Genomic DNA, 17,989 nt, shown 5'->3' with positions numbered 1-17,989 from the left:
CAAGATTGATCTTTACAAGAGGATATGTCACCTCATTACGTACAAGTTGGTATCATGACTGCCTTCAGCACGAGCGAGTTAGAGGTCGACGATGACGGTGACGGCATCCACGCCATCACTAGCGCAGCCAAATCCGAAGTCAATAATCAGAGGGCCAGAAAAAGGGACAATGCGACGAAGAGAAGCTCACAGGGAGAAGAAAAAAAGTATAAGTAGGCGGCCTTCTCACGCCTCCGCAGAAACAAACCTTCTCATCATCCAGCACAGCATCCAACAGAAGCAGCAAGGATACCAAAACAACAACCAGAATCAAAACACCAAAACCCCCAATCATAACAATGAAGTTCACCACCACCCTCGCCGGCCTCGCCGCCCTTTTCGCCAGCGCTGCTCCAGCCTCTGCCCAGCATGCCACTTCGGCCACCGTGACTGGCTTCTCTGCCACTCGTAACGCGACCCATATCAAGTAGGTTCCCAGCCTTCTCCCAGTGTCCTCCTGCTCACTCTTCCCCTTTCCCATCAATCCCTTAGCCCCTTCTTCATAAACCCCTTCCTCATACCCCCTCTCTGCTCTCCCTCCCCGTTACCCGCCCTCCTCCAAACTCATGCATCCCTGACTAACACCCCATCCTCACCCAGCTACCGCGCCACAATCAACGTCCTCCCCGAAAACGCTCTCGCAAGCTTCACCCACGCCACCGTGGGACTCACACTGCCCACCAGTAGCGGCGCCTGGACCTCCACCGACCCCAAGCTCGTGCTGCGCTTCAACGTGTTCACCGGCACCGATCAGGTGCGCGTCCTGCTGAGCGACACGCACGTTGTTGCGAACACGGTCAACCTGGATTACTTCTCTACGTACTCTACCGATTGGGTGCCCACCGGAGCGGCCGGGAGTGCGGCTTATACTGGGCCTAGTGCTTTTACGCTTGCTTAAGAACTTTGAGAGAGAGAGAGAGAGAGAGAGAGAGAGAGAGAGAGACACTTGGGTGCTTGGTGAGAGGATGGTGACGATAGGATTGGCTTTTTGGCTTTTGCGAACATGGAAGGTGGAATGGGGGTTTCGACACGGGGAAACATTAGGAAGTCGCGATTAAGTGTTAACTGGTAGTTCTATGTAAGGAAGGAAGCAACGATGGGAATAGTGAATCTACCTTTGAGTTATCGAGACAAAGAGTTTGAGAAAATGTCAAAAAAATGCCTTTTAGGGTACCAAAAACCCCTGAGTTCGGCTGATACTCGTTCCAAGTGAGTTTATTTGACGTTATATGTGCCCATCTTGATGCTTTGTCTTGTGTAAGTAAAATCCCTTTCCTCCCAAACTCGGCTTGGGCCACGGGAGCGATCATGACCCACCACAACCACATCGCCGATGACAGCTACCAAAGACACTCGTCGATATCTCCCCCTAACAAACTCCAAACTCTGAAATTTGTAGCAGATTCAATAATTCTTAATGCATATGTAATGCTCCAAGTCTCATACATGCTTCTTTGCCTAAGGCATATTTTTCTGGTTCATATCTGAGCTGCATATCGTTGCCCATGGTCAGTCACGGATGAGATGCATGCATCAAGACATCCGGATCTGCATCGAGTAGGCATTTAAATGACGGGTAGACAGTAGAATATTTCCTTACACTACTGCATATTTGAGTTTTGCTTTTCCAATAAAACTGCGCAGACCGGTTTATGCAACTTGGTGCATCACAAGCCGTGTATTGTCACGGTGTTCATGTTGTCGCTCCTCGGCGGCGGCGAACGCTGGTAAACTCGACCGGTGTGGCAGGCATTGCTTCGCAGACGGACCATAAACATGCACCTATTTTGTATTAAAAAAAAAAAAAAAAAAAAAAAGGCACAAGGAAAGATGCAATGCAATGCAATAATATGCAGTCCATCCACCATGCATGGAGGCTCTGTACCGGTCACGGTATGCGGTTCGCCAAACAAAACCCTGATCTGATGCATGGAATCGTCACCGACGAACCACCTCGGGCTGACCTGGTATCCAAATCCCGACACAAGCGTCTGCGGATTCTGCTAGCTTTGAAGAGCGAGAGTTGGCCAGATATTCCACAAAAAACCTGGCTTCTTTGAATCAATGAATGCGCAAAATCACTGGACATTTGTGACCACCTCTATCAGGAACAGGTCTTGCATCCCAAAGCGCCGATGCCAGTAAACACGCACGTTTCGCCGAGAATCACACCACATGAACAGAGGGAGGCTCTTGGAGATTATGGAAGTTTGAACATGCTAATATGATGAATGAGGAATTTTAACGAGACTAGACAGCAGCTCTTCCTCCAGCCCGGCGGCGACGGTTTCTGAATAAAGCCGAAAAGTCCGCCGGACTCGGTAAAGGCAAACGCTACCGTCCTCGACCATTCCATCCCATCCACTCTTTATCCTTCTTTCTACCTACGCAAGACAAATGCATCCAACTAACCAGCAGCCACCGCTAACAGCAACAAAGGGATTTCTAGAGCCTCGCTGTCCCCCATTTAACCCCCCTCTTGTCTATTCTAACAAACACCGACGTCAACAATAACCAACCCCAGCACCTCGACTCTCCCAACTCAACAATAGATGACCAAAGCATCCATCCGTCGAGTTTCATCCAACAACTCTTACCATCCCACCTCAACTCTCACAATACCATCAAAATGAATCACCAGATTACCTCAAAGCAGGGTGTCCCTCATTATGATCCGAGAAGGGATTCGGCGCACCGCCCGTGGGGCTTCCGCTACCCGAACCGCCCCTAACGCCCGCCGCGCCTCCATACCCAGTGTTACCAGCCATATGCGGCGGCGGGGCAGGGACATCATCATACTCGTTGTTGAGGGGGACACCCTGATACCCACCACTACCGCCAATATAACCCGCGTTCCCGCCCATGAGCGGCTGCTCGAGCATGTGCTCCTGCTCCTGCTGGTGCTGGTCGCTCGCAGGGGCGGCGGCAGCGCGCTTATTAGCGACCATGGCGCTGGTCTTGGCCTCCTTCGCGATCTTGGCCGCCTCGGCCGCGCTCTCGAGCTTCTTCATGGTGCGGCGCTCGCGGCAGCAGAAGAAGCACAGGCCACAGATGGACAGGGCGATGGTGGCGGCGAAGTAGATGGCCATGACGATTCCCGCAGTGTCGAGCCCGGACTGCTTGTACATGCAGCTGATGCCCTGGCCGTTCTCGTTGCGGCAGATCAAGCCCTCGACGCACACGTCCACGGGAACGCTGGTCTCGAAGCAGGGGAGTTTCTTGCCCGAGGCGGTGCCCGTGGATTGGGTGGGGCAGGACTGGACTTCCTTCTCGGACTTGGTCAGGCAGACAAGCGGCGACTTGGGCCGCTCGGTACCGGCGACGGGGCGGGTTTCGGCGGCTTCATCGGTGCGGCGCAGCACGGCCGGAGCGGTGACCTTGGACATCATCAGGGCGACATCGGGCTCGACGGGGGCCGCGGTGACAGCGGCGCGCGCTTCGACGACAGGCTGGGCGGGGACGGGAATGCGCAGGCGGCCGGGGTGGTTGTAGATGCCCTTCTCGTTGAGGGAGCGAAGGCCGAGATGATGGTGCTCGTGGACGGCGGGGGCGGCGCAGCGCTTGGCGGCCTCGACGATCTGGCCGGGCGTTTCCTCCTTGTTGCAGCCGGAATCGATATAGCACTTTGTCAGGGTCTTGAGGAATTTCTCGTCGCCGGTCGACAGGTCGGTGGGAAACGTGGAGAAGTAGTGCTTGAGGGCGCCCTCGTCACCGCAGGCGGAATGGGCGGCCAGCTCGTAGCTGCGGGTGCGCAGGCATTCTAGGCTGGGAACCTCAGAGGCAGAGACCGGTGAGAAGAGGAGGAGGGTGAGGGAAGCCAAGGCGGCGAGGGATGAGTGTTTTGTTGGCGCCATCTTTCTTTCTGTTTTTCGTCCCGTCAGGCTGGTCGACTTGGCGGGCGGTCGGGCGGTCGTCGGTCGGGTCGGATCGAGCCGTGGCTTGCCTGCTTGCTTGCTTGCTTGCTTGCGTGTCGGAATGGGATCCGATCACAAGTTGTCGGATGGGCAGTAGCGGTGGAGCTGAATGTGCAACTGGAATGCACAAGGCGGGATCTTCAGGTCGGGTTTCCTGTTCCTGGATGGATTTGGTGAATATTTGCAGCGGGAACCTGTTGTGCGCCCGAGATACGAGATTTGGTGATCCCAGTAGGATGTGCGAGGTTGAGGAGTTTGGGGGGGAACTGAATGGGCGGCCTGGCACTCTGGTTTGTCGCCCCGGGTTTTGCAGTGTGTTTGGGGTGATGGCCGTTGGTCCAGGGATCGATCGGCACGTTGCAGGTACAGTAGAATGTCGTAAATATAGTGGAGTACAAGAGAAGAGACAAAAGCTGAAGACAACAGAAAAACAATCACAACAAAGTGAAGCTATCGCCGTCTTTCCCCTTCCTAGGATGAGTCGCAGGATGCTGATGAGGATGAATCAGGAATGTAAGCAGGAGAGGAATGGAAGGAAGCAGACGGCGGCAGTGTGTTTGAGAAATGGAAAAAAAGGTCAGCTTGGAGCCTTGAGCCATGTTTGAGCGAACCCCTGCAATTCCAGAGCGGCCGCCTCCTTTTTCGCTCCTTTTTTTCCCTTGGCCGTCGCCTCCCCGTCCCCCCGTTCGGTTCTCGACTTGACAACGACGGGGACCCAGAGACCCGAAAAAGAACCAAACATTGCTTGACAGCGATGTCCCCAGTGGGCATCAGACACTTCTTCGTGACAGGCTGACAGCTTCTCTGCCGCAGCCAGCTAATGGGGATAAACGGAGACACGCTAAAATTGAACGATTCCCACTCACGGCTTAGGGCGGGCTGAAAATAGGAATTCCATAGAGGTAGGATCACAACAACCACCACCGGGCCACCACCAACACACTTTCACGATAGCATCCCCCTCGCATATTCAACAAGGCGTTGCACCGCCCAACGTCCGTAGGGTTCCCGCCCGCAGAGAAGCACAGCGTCCATGCCCTTGAACACCCCCCGCCGACCTCTTTGTCGCTGTCAGATTCAGATTCATATCTCCATGCCTCTCACATGGACAGGGATCCATCCCTCTTCTGGGGCTTTTGCTCTTCTCGCCTTTTGGGTCGCCTTGGTCGCCTGTGGTCCCAGCGAGATTGAAAAGAGGCTTGGCATGCGAGCTGAAGGTCCCCACCTGCACTCAGCTGCATCTGGCCAATCAGAGAAGCAGCGATGATGGACCCCTTTTGCCCAGCCTTTGGTACCGTTTTGGGAGGTTCCGTTTCACGGTGTTTACACTAGGTACTATCTCTTGCCATCTTCAGCAACAACATGGCACTTTGTAAAACAACGGCAAGTACACTACACTAGGTATCCGGAATATCAAGGTTCCCAGAATCAACAGTCCAGTCTTATTCCATCATCCATCACCCCCATTCAGCCAAACGCCAACGCCACTGGACCACGATCGCACAACGAGAAAGGGGAGCGAATCAGCTTGATCAAGCAGGACGAGCAACTGTGCCGCATCTCACTTGCATCTATCTGTACACTACATACCGTTCGCCGACTGCTTGCTTTGGGGCTGAAAAAGTGGGGGAGACCTAAAGTAGAGGATCTCCGTTATAGGTAAACAACTGTCCCGAATCTCTCAACGACAAAATGTAATAGCTAAATGACATATTCGGGGTAAGATTACGCATTGCTTATAGTACGAAACCAATCAGCTAAATATGAAAACGCCTATGGAGCTTGGCTCGAGGCCTCGAGTATAGTCCAATACTGGTTTGTTTATTAGCTCGAGACCTGTGGTCAACCTCCCCAGTTGTTTCGATATCTGTCTGATTAATCCGTGTTGTTCGGTAACCAAGGCGTAATTATCTTGTATATGCCATAATGATTTTCAGTAATGCCCGTCCAGTTCGTATCTAGCCATCTCGTTTCATCCTTGTGAGATCCAGTCCATTTTCTGACGTATCTCGTCCTGTGTATTATGCATATCAAGACTCAAACTCGATGTTTCAAAACCAGCAAATTTCACCTTACTTTGAATTGTACAGTAACCTTTCCTACCTACTTACGTAGCTGCCAGTTCGCTCCCATGTTCAACCAATTGTTATGCTGCTGAAAAAAGAAGAAGAAAAGAGATGATGCATACTTCAACTGCCATGTTCCTTACAAGTCACGCCTATCACTACTAAGTCGCTGATCCACCTATCCCCATAATCAAGTCAAATCCTTCCTATCCGTCTTAATCACCACCACGACGTTTTTCGTTGCGGACTCTTCCGCCGGCCTTGCTGATTGCTTGCACTACGAGTCACCCGCCTGAAAGGGTTGTCTGTCGCCGAAAGCGAGGGGACTGAAAATCTGCCAAACGAGAAAGCCTCTGGATTTTTGTATCCCTGAGCAGCAGGTGCAGGTGATCCCGAGGAAGCTCGCCAATTCCGCGAAGATGAGGTGCGGCCCTGATTCATGCCAGAAGAAAGATCGCCTGCATTGCTCTGTTCTTGAGCCCCAGGCGTAGTCGATGTCGAGGAAGGTCGCCGATTTGTCAAAGACGTGGTGTGGCCTGGATATTTTGAGAAGTTTGCTGGCCTATTACCAGATTGGGTAGCAGAAGATGACGGATGGCCCTGGTTTCTACCGAAAGGAATATCATCTTGATTGTTTTGTCCTTGAGCAGTAGGCGTAGTGAATCGTGAGGATTCCCAATGGTTACCATATGCCGAGGCAGTAGAATAACGCCCGTCTGCAACCGTTTCTGAACGCGACAACCGACGGGAAATCTGGTCACCACTGGACTGACTGCGGAACCGTGCTGAATCTGTACCCAGACCCGTGCATGTACTGGATCGCTCTCTTAAAGAAACGTAAATATCTTAGCACTACTTCAACTTCCGACGGTGCCTCTGATCGCCTTTCCGCATCCTGCCCCGGCGAATGCGATGTGTTATCTCCCTACGATCTGACATTAAATGAGCCTGAGCCAACGATCGGGCTGCCGATATCTCCGGGATGCTTAATAGGGCGGTATGGGGCCCGTGAAGCATCATCGTCCGGAACATAGCGAATGAGCGGGGTTCCAGTTGGCGACAAGGGCTCCCGCACAATAAAACTCCCACCGCCATTGGACGGGTTTCCTTCCGTATCGCAGATATCAAGAACTTCTTTCTCGTTCCCTGTATACTGCCCCTGCCTCATATGCACCATGATTTCCCCCAGCGGGATATACCCATCGTAACTCGAACTACCACCAGCACCGAGTTCCTCACATACAGCACAGAGCGCCTTGCGAAGTGTCACAGACCTCGGGGCAGAACGCTCTACGATGGATGGGTTTCGGCCAATGATTCCTGGGGTTGCCGCCTGACTCCACGGTCCGTGGTTTGGGAACCCTGGAGGTGTTTGTACGAATGGATTGTGTTGGAGTGAAGGACTCCAAGGGTTGTTCTGGTGTGCCAGTGGAAAACCGGGTTCCATCCCAAACGGTCCCGCACCAAACCCAGGGCCAGATCGAAGCCCGGGCGCAGACGTCCCAAGCAGACCAAAATGAGATCGGGCAGGGAAATCTTGCTGAGTGTCATCAGGCTCAAGAAGTGCACTGCTTCCGAGATGTACGTCTTGGTCCGCCTTATCGGTTCCGTTCGTTGAGGACTCTAGCGATCGTCGCTGGCCATGGACCACGCTGGCGGGTCTACCTATGGGCGTAGGCCGGCTGATGGGCTGACTAGAAGAGCCGACAAGCCCGGTTTCGAAGCTACCGGAGCCCTGACGAGCGTGAGACGGCACGCTATCTTTGCCTATCAGCGAGCTCAAGCCTGCAAAGCTTGACATAGGTGAATCCAAGGATCCGGGGAATCCAGATGATTGCATCGACATTGCCCGTTGCCCCAATGGCGTAGGAAAACCTGGTGGCGCAGGAAAACCTGGTGGGACATTCATCCCCGGTGCCACTCTGTTATAGCTGTTGGCGGGGTTATAGAAGGGAGGATACTGAGGCTGCATGTGATTGCTGAAACCAGGCGGGGGTTGAGGAGTTGGTTGGAATGGCATGTTCATCGAGGGACCACCGAATGGATTTGGCTGAGATTGAAGTGATTTGGGACCCAGGTTGACAATAGTCGAGGGGGTGGGTGACGGTAAATGCATCCCGCTGCTTTGTGTCCCGCCCACAGCAGTCCCGGGCTTGCTGGGTGGGTTCATGGGACCAGGACTAATATGTACTGGTGTCAAGGTGTGTGGAGAAGGGTTCTGGCTAGCGGCTGATCCCGGCTGAGATGTTGACCCTGAAGACGTTGTGACACTCTCTTGCTGGTGTGTTTGACGGCTATGAGCGGGGGCTGGCGCTTTTGGAAATGCTGGAGTGGCGACAGCAATAACCGGCGAGGCGTATGCTGCAGGTTGTTGCGGTAAGGCTGGTACTGCGGCGGGCACTGCCGCCGGCACAGAAGACTGAGAAGGCTGAGCTGGCCTCTTGGGCAGAGTTATAGGCACAGGGGCTGTTGTTGCGAGAGCCACAGCCTTCTGCGCTGCTCGGTCTTCCTGCTTTGACTTCTCCTTGGCCGCCTTCGCAGCCTCCATCTCCGACTTGACTTTGGCCTCCTTTTCCCTCTTGTCGCGTTCCTGCTGCTCCTTTTGTTCCCTTGCCTCCTTTTCCTTTTGCTCGCGGGCCTCCTTCTCCTTGAGACGTGCTTCTTCGCGGGCCTTCTTCTCCCGGTCCCTGGCCTCTCGTGCTTTGCGCTCGTTTTCCTCTCGCTCATGATTGCGTCGTTGGCGTTCAGCTTCCTTGCGCTTTCGTTCCTCCTCCTCCGCCTTCTTCTGAGCCTCCTTCTGTTTCCTCTTTTCCTCTTCTCGCTGCCTCCTCAGTTCTTTTTGCCGGTCTTCCTCGGCTTTCTTCGCTTTCTCCTCAGCTATCTTCTCCTCTTCACGGCGTGCCTTCTCCTCGGCTTGCTGCTTTTTTTGCCTCGCCTGCCGTTCCTTCTTCTTCTGGGCCTCCTTCTGCTTTTTGACCTGGCGTTCTTCGGTTCGCCTTATCTCGGCATCTATTTCCTCGAGCAGCATGTTCTGCCGTTCCCTAGCGACCTTTTCACGGTATGCAGTGAGTACCCGCTGCTCGAACATCCTGGCAGCAAAGATTTGAAACATGCGGCGGCCTTCTTCCATGCGCTGCTCCTCAGTCATGGTTTCCTAAACGACAGATTAATAAGTCAACACGCCGTAAAAAGGGGCTACACGTATAACCCATACCTCTTCGTCCTGACTGTCATAATCCTCTTCGTCCTCGTTGTCATATTCGTCATCGTCGTCGTCGTATTCGTCGTCGTCGTCTACCTCATCATCGGCCGGCGGGTGATAATGGGCATTGCGGTCGGCGCCATTGGTGTGAGGGAAGGGGCTAGTAAACTGCTCCCTCGCATCCTCCTCGCGAGCCATGCGCCGCTCGGCGAGCTGCTCCATCATTTCGATGAATTTTTTGCCGTCATTCTTCAGCAGGTCGTCGGCAACGGTTAGGATCCCGCCTAAAGAAGATGAGCCATAAGCGTTATTGCTAGTCCCCGGAGAGGGAATACTCTGTAGAAAAGAGGGAAGAATGGGGAATCTGTCCCTACCCTGCACAGTCAGGCTATTTCCGAAATTAAAAAAGTCTGCCGGGTAGTCGGACCGGTGCAGTTCTTCTGAAGGCTCATCATCACTGTAATCATCCTCCTCCTGCTCATCCTCGCTGTACTCTTCCTCAACCTCTTCCTCCTCGTCATCTTCGGCACCATGGTCGACTATTTGCCCATGTGAGGGCTGGTGGTGACTTGAATAGCTTGTGGGGAGGCCACGCGGGCGTATACCGGTCATGGAGCCGAACGAGGGGCGTCGCCCCAACATCGGAGGCGCTTCGCCCTGGTTGGGATGGTTTGCGTACTGTTCCAATTCCTCGTAGTAAGCATCGTAAAGGCCCTCTAGCTCCTCTTCGATAGCCGTCCGCTTCCTTCCACACACAGTACAACTGCATGTGTGCTTCTGCTGCTCCTTCATCTTCTTTAGCACAGCGTCCTTCTCGACCCTGACGAGATCCTTGCGTTCTGTCTCGCTCAACCCCAGCCAGAATTCTTTGATGCGCTCCCGCTCCTCCTGAGAGCTGGTGTTCCAGATCTTTTCCTTGGAGATGCCCGAACGCTGCTGTTGGGACAAATGGGGCGCAGGGACGTAGGCGTCATGGTGAGGACTATGCGGCGGTTCGGTTGTAGTTTGACCAGCATTGCCCTTTTTCTTCTTTTTCTTGGACTTTTTAGAACCGGAAGCCGCCCCTTGCGCAAAGCCATTCTCGTGGGTATTCGAAGTATGCGAATCTCTGTGGTCATTGAACTCTTCTGGACGCTCATCGTGGCTGTCGTCGTGGTCGGCCTCTGTGGATTGTTGCGCATTTGACGGGGAAGGGCTCGGAAAGCCATTCAAGGGTGCTAAGTTGGCGACGCCTTGGGTAGCAGCCGCTTTTGCCGCAGCTTTTTGCCGCCGCTTTGCCTTCTTCTTGTTGACGGGTTGCACCTGTCCCTCCACCCGACCTTGACCGTGACCTTGTGTATGCGAGGTAGATGTCGACTGTGGACCAGGAGCAGCGTTCGCAGCCGTGGTGATCGTCGGGGACGGCTGGGCCGAGTCGGTTGGGGTTGACCCCTTGGGAACCGTAATGAACTTGGACCCATCTTTGTTTGTGTATTTTGCCGTGGCCTTGGAGGTGGGCGACTGCGGGGCTGGGGGCGGCGGTGCCACCGAAGGGTGACGACTGTTGCCCTTCATGGTTGGGGTACTCTGGTTTCAAGATTAAACGGCGCGAGCAGGTTCGAGGATCGGGCACATGTAGGATCGTGCGATGGTATCGGAGGGGGCAAAGGGTCCGGCCGAGAACTAAGATGAGGGCAAAGTAAGCTCCAAGCTGAGAGAGATGTGAGGCGGGTGGGCCACGGCACCACAGGTCGGATAATCGGGTGGATAACGAGATGACTGTGTGGGATAAAATGCAGAGTATCAGGACGTGAAGGCAAGCACGTAGCTCACGAGACTAGAGCAACGGCAGTTCGGCGCTGTCACAGTCGTCGTGGTTGGAAAATAATGGAATGTAAAAGCGAGTCCTGGTTCGAGCTCGAGGCACGGAGTGGACTGGATTGGCTGGCGTGACTAGGTAGGCGCTGGGAGGGGTTATGTATGTACCACCGCTAGCTGGTGTACCGTAGCAATGATGTACCTCGCTGTCGCAGTCTTGGCCAAGGAAAGGCGTGAAGGGATGTTCGCGGGGAGTGATGGTCGATGGTGGGAAAGAGGGAGTTCAGGTCGGTGCAGATGGTTCGAGCACGGTAGCTGAGGCAGGTGGAAAGGTAGGTAGAGAGGTAAGGTAGGTATGATGCGATCTGAGAGATCAGCGACTGGGGGACCAGGCGAAACTCACCTACAAGAGAGAGGTAATGGAAGGGTGATTAATTAACGATAGGCACGAGGCAGCCCACTACTAGAATACTGTGTAGCCCGGGACCAGAAGGCGCGCGTTTAGATGAAAGAGCCGGCAGCGCAGTGGCGTCGAGATAGGGTACCTGTAGTCAGGGTAGGTGCCAGGGGAAAGAGGGACAGCCTCGACCAAGCAAGCTGGAGGCTGGAAGAGAGGCGACCAAAGAGGAAGTGGAGGTTACAAGATACTCGTTGTTGGGACAGGGCACCTCATGAAAGGTCAGGTCAGGTAAAAAGGAAGTGGGTTGAAAGGTACAGTAAGGTAGTTGCAGCAACAACGAGCAGCTACCCAGCCAGGCCTGGAGACGATGCGATTGGAACTGTGGAAGTGGAACGCGGGACCGGCAACTGAAATGATGCACGGCCAGTGGACGATGTGGGTGGACGTGGATTGATTGGGCGGCCAGGGCGGACAGGGTCGGCAGCCTTCCACTTTCCCCTCAGCGAAGGTGGCTCCTTCTCCTCTGCTCCAGCGTGCTGTTCGGATGTTTTCAGACGCCGCTTCCCTGCTGCGTCGCGTCGGGGCTCCTGTGTCTTGTCTTCAAAGCTGGGTCGGGGGGCCTCAGATTCCACGGCATTCATCACTTTTGAGTTCAGACAGGACCCACATTATCCCGCACCATCCACAAATGATAAACAGCGAGGCTGGCCATCACGTGCTGTCAGCTTCGACTTTCAAAAGAACCCATGCCCCTGGTGACGCTCGCCAAATGACGCTTTCGTCCTCGAATTTCCACTCCTGCACTAGCGACAATCTTATCGATAAGTCGCCGATGACCTACCTTTACTGGTTTGTTGTTAGCTGCAGACCTTGGGTCAACTTCAAATGTTTCTACAGCTGGTTGATTCGTTTCAATCTATGATTAAAGCGTAATCTTACCTTGAATATGTTACTTTGGACCCTCGACATGTCATATTGGACCTTAATACGCCTTGTTAATCCGTACGTTGCCATTCTGTAGTGTTCTTGTAGAGTTTTGAGACAGTTCGGGATACCGTAGATCTCGTCCGTCATGCCAGGAGTACCAAGCTAACAAACAAACCGAGTACTAGATTGCATCTCACCACCGAGGTAGATGTCCAGCTTGAACGTTCTCATGATGGCTTGTAGGCGCTCTATGAATTCGTTATTCGGTTGTTATGTTCTAGCATGTGCGGTTTTGGTTACCTTGTCAAAGGGGAGTTTCTCACTGGACTGCTCATCAGCACCGACCACTGAAACATCTTGTGCCGGCGAATACGCACAACGTCCTTTCCGTCTCAACCCTCCTTGAGTCTCGAACAGCTTTGACAAGCTGTACTCAAGTTTTCATGGCCAAAGATAATATTGGCCCAGATAAAACAGAAGATGGCAGAGATGTTGAAATCGTCTTTGGGGACCGGAAAGCATCTTCTGCCAAGAATGCAGGGTTAGGGTATTTCCCTTGGTTTGTTTACTTACCCCTGAAACATCTTGTATCAATTAGAGCGACAACGATGGAGATGAAAAACCTTTTGGCTCAGGGCCTAGTCCTGTCGAGGAGCTCAACACTGATGTGACAGGGATTAAATTGGAAATGGTTGAATTAGGGGAACCGGTCCCTGCTCGACATGACTTAAGAAATCGTTCCAAGCCCATGATAGCCGTACTCACCATAAGCATAGTGTAGAGGTGAGCATTCCTAGACCGTCACGAATCTGGAGATGATGCGGGTGCCACAACGTATCTTCCACTACGTAAATCCATCAAGTCGGGCTGACCATGGTCATGGTCTGCTACCGTATCCCAAGATAGGATACCTGTGTTCGGTGTCAAAAGGGTATACAAAGCATAAACTCAGCTGGAACTCCCTGCTCACCGAACGGGATTGTTGCCCGGAAAGGAACAACTGACCAGGAATCGTGAAGGACAAATCTCTTGCCCCGGAAAGTAAGTTAATTTTGACTGGCCTGACTGGTCGACAAACTGCCGGCAATCGGCGTCTTGGGAACCTTCATGTTGGATTCTCGATGCTGGGCTCCGGGAGAGTGGGTAGTGGGCAGTGAGCGGCTCACGGCTCGCTTCAGCCCCGAGCCTCAGGGGTCGTTTTCGGAAGCATTAATTAGTGCACAGCCTCAGCACCGTTTAAGCTTCAGCGCCGCCATAACCTATCAGAAACGCTCGTTGCGCCCTGGCATGCTTGACGTTCGAGCAGCGCGCGGCCGTTTATGGCTGTGATGACAAGCACAAGCTCGAAGTGGAAGCGGCCCACCCGTCAACACGAGGTAGGACTGCTCTTTTTTTGTATCTTGCCAGCATCCCGCATGGGGAAAAGAGTGACGTTCCATCACATCATGAGAGAGTCTCGTGAGAGGCAGAGAAGACTGCGCAGATTTACAGTAACGGAATGTCCAATTGTAGGGGATTGCTGGAGGGTATTGTAGGACGACGGTAGGATGTAACAGACAGCTCAGGACAGCTCCCATACATCCACATCCTGAATTGGCTGTTGTTATGAAGGGTCGTCAATGGCATCCTGAAAAGGGAACCAAGAAAGCAATCAGGGGCCCCTGGATCGCTAGAGTTAGTGGGGCCACGCACCAAGCATCGCTACGTTGAACAATCTGATGCGCCGTGCCTGGGAATCGTGAATTTATGTGTGTCTCCCCAAATATCCCCAAATGTGTCTCCGTCGCGGCGACAGGGGTCGGGCCGACACCAACCTGGAAGCATCCCAGGCTGGCCGAACATGAGCTTTGACGAATATCGCCGGTCACTGTGGTGTTGACTTAGACTATGTTTGTCGCTGCTGTGGTGAATGAGTCTAATAAAGTACCGTGGTCTCGGTTTGAACAAGCAAAGGGCGTAGGCTATGGTACCCTTTCCTTCTGTACGGTCTTGGGGTCAGCAGTGGTGGTTGGGGTCATGGGTCGTAAAGATTGAAGATAAGAGTTGAGGTGAGTGAGAGTCGGGTGGAGCGCCTGGACCAGGTACCGTTTGGAGTCCGGCGTTTTTGAGGCCTCGCAGTTTGTTTATGTAAGCCGCCGTAACTCGTCCCATCCCGTCAGTTTCCTTTCTGAATTCAATCACAATGGAACAGCCGAACTCCTTCATAGCGTGAAGCCCCCCGTCCTTGATCAGCAGCTATCAACCGTTGTTTTCCCCTCAAAATTTCCCACGAAACCAACACCTCAAGTCCAAGTCCAGGATTCCAGGCAACCAGTTTACGGTCAATTCCACTTTTGTTCCATTGTTGCGGACTCCTCACTTTCCACTGCTAGAGGTACTCGTCTGCTGCTTACCAACCTTGCACTTCCACTTATCACCTGGGTTACCAACGACAGCGACCGGGAACACTGACACTGTACGCTGGTCACTGTCCAACTACCGCTATCTTGACTTCCCGCTCCGCTAGCCGTGGTTGCGCGCGCGACTTCCACTTCCACTGCAGTTCCAGGTCCATTTCCAGTTCCAGTCCTGGTCCTTTCATTCTAACCCAACAGAACCGTCACTTTTTTTTTTTTTTTCAACCTTTCCACCTTTTTCTCCTCGTCTCCAAATTGCTCACCAATCCATCCCACCCGTTCATCCAATTCTGCCTTCAACGCAATCGAACGCGCGCTCTCCCGATTGAATCGCTCGTCTGCCTCTTGGCCTCTCGCAAGCCTGCCGGTACCTCCAGGTTGACCGCCCATCTACCGCATCTTTCTCGTACCTCTCTACCCCGACATACTCTCGAACCGACCCCTTCTCATCCCAACTGCTCGTACAGTTGCAACGGCGACGACTCCAATCCCCGAACGGAATATCCCGATAGATCTTCATCGATAGCAATTCGAAACTGAACAAAGCAAGCGCATCGCCTACCACACACCGTCGACAGCACAGAGACCCAGGGGGCTCGAAGTCCTCTCAGGCGAAGTGAGCTTGGTTTGGACAAACACAAAAGGTTCAGGACATATACAGCCATTACCCAAAATGGCATCAGGCAGCCCTCAGAATGTCATCCGCAGGTAAGCCATCACCTGTCTGCTTGGGCTTTGCGATTCCTGAAATCATGGGAGATCTACGGGAACGAATCAGTCCGACCCAGGGCTCTTTGAGTGACCCAATTTGGAACACCAAACCCCTTCCCCCGCCATTGTGCTGCACCAGCCTTCAGAACAGACACATACCAGCAACTGGTTGCCGCGCCAATCTGCAGACGCTAATCCTCCGTGTGATTCAGGAAACTCGTCATCATCGGTGACGGTGCTTGCGGAAAAACCAGTTTACTCAGCGTTTTTACCTTGGGTTTCTTCCCAGCCGTAAGTTATTACATCCAATCCTGCATACACATCTGCCTTTCCTGTCACCCGTATCTTGAATCAATGGCTAACGTGTACCTGCGCGAGGAACAGACATATGTGAGTAGAATCCGTTGGTGAAACCACATGCGGCACGGGCCTTCGGTGTCCCCGTGCCCAATGCTTCCTGTGCTCTTGAGCATATTGCATCCACAGCCTCCACATACAGTCGTACCGACAGTCGCTGTCCATGTTCACGTTGCGCTGACCAGCAACAAAATGAACAGATTCCGACCGTATTCGAGAACTACGTTACCGACTGCCGAGTAGACGGCAAGTCGGTTCAGCTAGCGCTATGGGATACAGCCGGACAAGAAGACTATGAGCGATTACGGCCACTAGCATACTCGAAGGCCCATGTCATTCTAATAGGGTTTTCCGTCGACACGCCAGATTCTTTGGACAATGTTAAACACAAGGTGGGTGGTTAGAGTGAGGCATATCGTTCCAGAAAATATGCTAACCATGACCTTTTCACAGTGGGTTACCGAGGCCAATGAAAGATGTCCTAACGTTCCCATTATCTTGGTTGGTCTCAAGAAGGATCTTAGGGGAGATCCAGTCGCCATCGAAGAGATGCGGAAGCGATCTCAGCGATTTGTGATGGAGGACGAAGGCCAGAGGATAGCAAAGGAGATCGGCGCCCGAAAGTACCTGGAATGTTCCAGTCTTACCGGAGAAGGTGTTGACGACGTATTCGAGGCAGCCACGCGAGCGGCGCTTCTAACGTTCGAGAAGAAAGAAGGAAGCGGGTGCTGTGTGATTCTATAAGGAGCAAGGGATGGGGGACCCATTCGAAGCCTGTCCATTTGCCATCCTTTATCTCGGACGATCCTGCGCAAGAATCTGAGAACAAGCGCGGCCGCAGCCGAGACAAGCACGGTCAGATTTGATCCACGAATGACTGGTATATTGGCTTCAAAAATCGAGAGGGAACGGCAGCTGGAACCAAAAACCACTCAAGGCTTCCATTATGGCTGGGAAGAAGAGCAATGGCCGCACTCGCCTGGTAGGAGGACTCTTCAGTTTGAACTCTCCGCACCTCAGCAGACGCACGCGCTCTCTCCAAACTCACTGAAGCCAACTTTGGCGGGTCCGACCTCGCCTCACAATCCCCCCAACATCAACCTTGTTGCTCAGCATGGCATCGAATGTCGGGATGAAAAATGAGCATAATGATCCACATGGGTTTCATTTTCATTCAGCCAGATGATTAGCAGGAGTTAGGGACGCGGCTCGTGAAAAATTCATCCAGCCTTGTTCTCAGACATATCTTATGTATTAATATGGCTTTAGACTTTCCTTCTCTTGTCATGGTTTTCTTCCTATCAGCTAACCGAGCAAAGGGTTTTGGATGACTTGGGCAACAAAACACAACGTGGTTGACACAAGTTTTGCCCACTGGGTTTCACATCTCACACCACCAGCGCAATTCAATTTTGCGGCTATTGGCGAAATCTAGCATCATCTGTGTTATTTGGGTGTCAAAAAGGCCAAAGAGAGAAAGAAGTCAATGGGGATGCCATCTTAACTTTTCTATCTCAAGTATCTATACGAACCGCGGAGATCTGGTGCAAACTAACTGGAAGGGAAAGGGGGTGGAAGGGAGATTATGGTTGGGGGAAGAGAAACAAAGTCATCAAGGACGGAGGCAATCATCATTCTTAATCCGCAAAACATGTTGCAAAGGAGTTAGAACTGCTGGTCAGATACCGATTCTATGCGACTCCAAATTCCATACATATCAGCTAGCGCTGGGAGATCACGACGATTGAGTGAATGGTGAGCTGAAATGTTGCTTAGGTTTGGCTGAGCGGGCATATGCATCCCCGCCCTGTCATAGCTGTGAGTTGACAGCTTCTTGCGCGAAGTTACAGAGTACCTTAGGGACACGCAACGAGAAGCATGAGCCAGACCCCGACGGAGATAAGCAACGACTGGACATCAAGAAACTCACCATAAGTACTTTATCATGAGGCATCCAGTAGTACACCTCTAGCCATATGTGGCTGTATTGCCTTGCTTCCTACCAAGCCAGACAGATCCTTATACACTTTACAAATACACACGCGCTAACAGGCACATACGTGGCTTAGCCTCGTTGTGCTGTCCCGGGGCCTCGTCGCTAGTTTTCTTCCTTCAATTCCTTCCAAAACCACCAGGTTGCGGGCCTCAAGACTCTCTCTCGTCCATTGACTCGACAAACA

The 17,989-nt window shown here is 52.8% G+C and overlaps 4 protein-coding genes across 4 annotated transcripts; 2 read left to right on the top strand and 2 right to left on the bottom strand.

Annotated features, from left to right (window-relative positions):
- The first annotated feature begins 262 nt into the window (after positions 1–262).
- On the top strand, positions 263–1,213 carry SMAC4_03764 (uncharacterized protein). Its single transcript, XM_003347618.2, has 2 exons — positions 263–466; positions 640–1,213. The coding sequence occupies exons 1-2, from the start codon at positions 339–341 to the stop codon at positions 935–937; spliced, it is 426 nt and encodes a 141-aa protein (XP_003347666.1). The 5' UTR covers positions 263–338; the 3' UTR covers positions 938–1,213.
- Positions 1,214–2,274: 1,061 nt separating this feature from the next.
- Positions 2,275–4,461, bottom strand: SMAC4_03765 (uncharacterized protein). The gene has a single exon (XM_066089999.1). The coding sequence runs from the start codon at positions 3,891–3,893 to the stop codon at positions 2,682–2,684; it is 1,212 nt and encodes a 403-aa protein (XP_065946439.1). The 5' UTR covers positions 3,894–4,461; the 3' UTR covers positions 2,275–2,681.
- A 1,337-nt stretch (positions 4,462–5,798) lies between these two features.
- Positions 5,799–11,585, bottom strand: SMAC4_03766 (uncharacterized protein). Its single transcript, XM_003347620.2, has 2 exons — positions 9,234–11,585; positions 5,799–9,173 (listed from the first exon to the last, which is right to left on the bottom strand). The coding sequence occupies exons 1-2, from the start codon at positions 10,773–10,775 to the stop codon at positions 6,945–6,947; spliced, it is 3,771 nt and encodes a 1,256-aa protein (XP_003347668.2). The 5' UTR covers positions 10,776–11,585; the 3' UTR covers positions 5,799–6,944.
- Positions 11,586–13,813: 2,228 nt separating this feature from the next.
- SMAC4_03767 (uncharacterized protein) lies at positions 13,814–17,553 on the top strand. The gene is made up of 4 exons (XM_066090000.1): positions 13,814–15,449; positions 15,665–15,743; positions 15,995–16,201; positions 16,263–17,553. Exons 1-4 carry the CDS (start codon positions 15,415–15,417, stop codon positions 16,551–16,553), a joined length of 612 nt encoding a protein of 203 aa, XP_065946438.1. The 5' UTR covers positions 13,814–15,414; the 3' UTR covers positions 16,554–17,553.
- Positions 17,554–17,989: the final 436 nt, after the last annotated feature.

Source organism: Sordaria macrospora, chromosome 3, assembly GCF_033870435.1.
Source record: "Sordaria macrospora chromosome 3, complete sequence".
NCBI lineage: Eukaryota > Fungi > Ascomycota > Sordariomycetes > Sordariales > Sordariaceae > Sordaria > Sordaria macrospora.
The sequence above is the reverse complement of the archived record's forward strand: the minus strand, read 5'-3'. Positions and strand labels throughout refer to the sequence as shown.

Bases quoted from the DNA above. Each gene is read 5' to 3' on its own strand.
- SMAC4_03765 (XM_066089999.1), bottom strand. From the start codon at position 3,893: ATGGCGCCAACAAAACACTCATCCCTCGCCGCCTTGGCTTCCCTCACC.
- SMAC4_03764 (XM_003347618.2), top strand. From the start codon at position 339: ATGAAGTTCACCACCACCCTCGCCGGCCTCGCCGCCCTTTTCGCCAGC. The intron at 467-639 runs GTAGGTTCCCAG...ATCCTCACCCAG, and splicing joins CGTAACGCGACCCATATCAA to CTACCGCGCCACAATCAACG.
- SMAC4_03767 (XM_066090000.1), top strand. From the start codon at position 15,415: ATGGCATCAGGCAGCCCTCAGAATGTCATCCGCAG. The intron at 15,450-15,664 runs GTAAGCCATCAC...CGTGTGATTCAG, and splicing joins CCTCAGAATGTCATCCGCAG to GAAACTCGTCATCATCGGTG. The intron at 15,744-15,994 runs GTAAGTTATTAC...TGCGCTGACCAG, and splicing joins CCTTGGGTTTCTTCCCAGCC to CAACAAAATGAACAGATTCC.
- SMAC4_03766 (XM_003347620.2), bottom strand. From the start codon at position 10,775: ATGAAGGGCAACAGTCGTCACCCTTCGGTGGCACCGCCGCCCCCAGCC. The intron at 9,174-9,233 runs GTATGGGTTATA...TCTGTCGTTTAG, and splicing joins ATGACAGTCAGGACGAAGAG to GAAACCATGACTGAGGAGCA.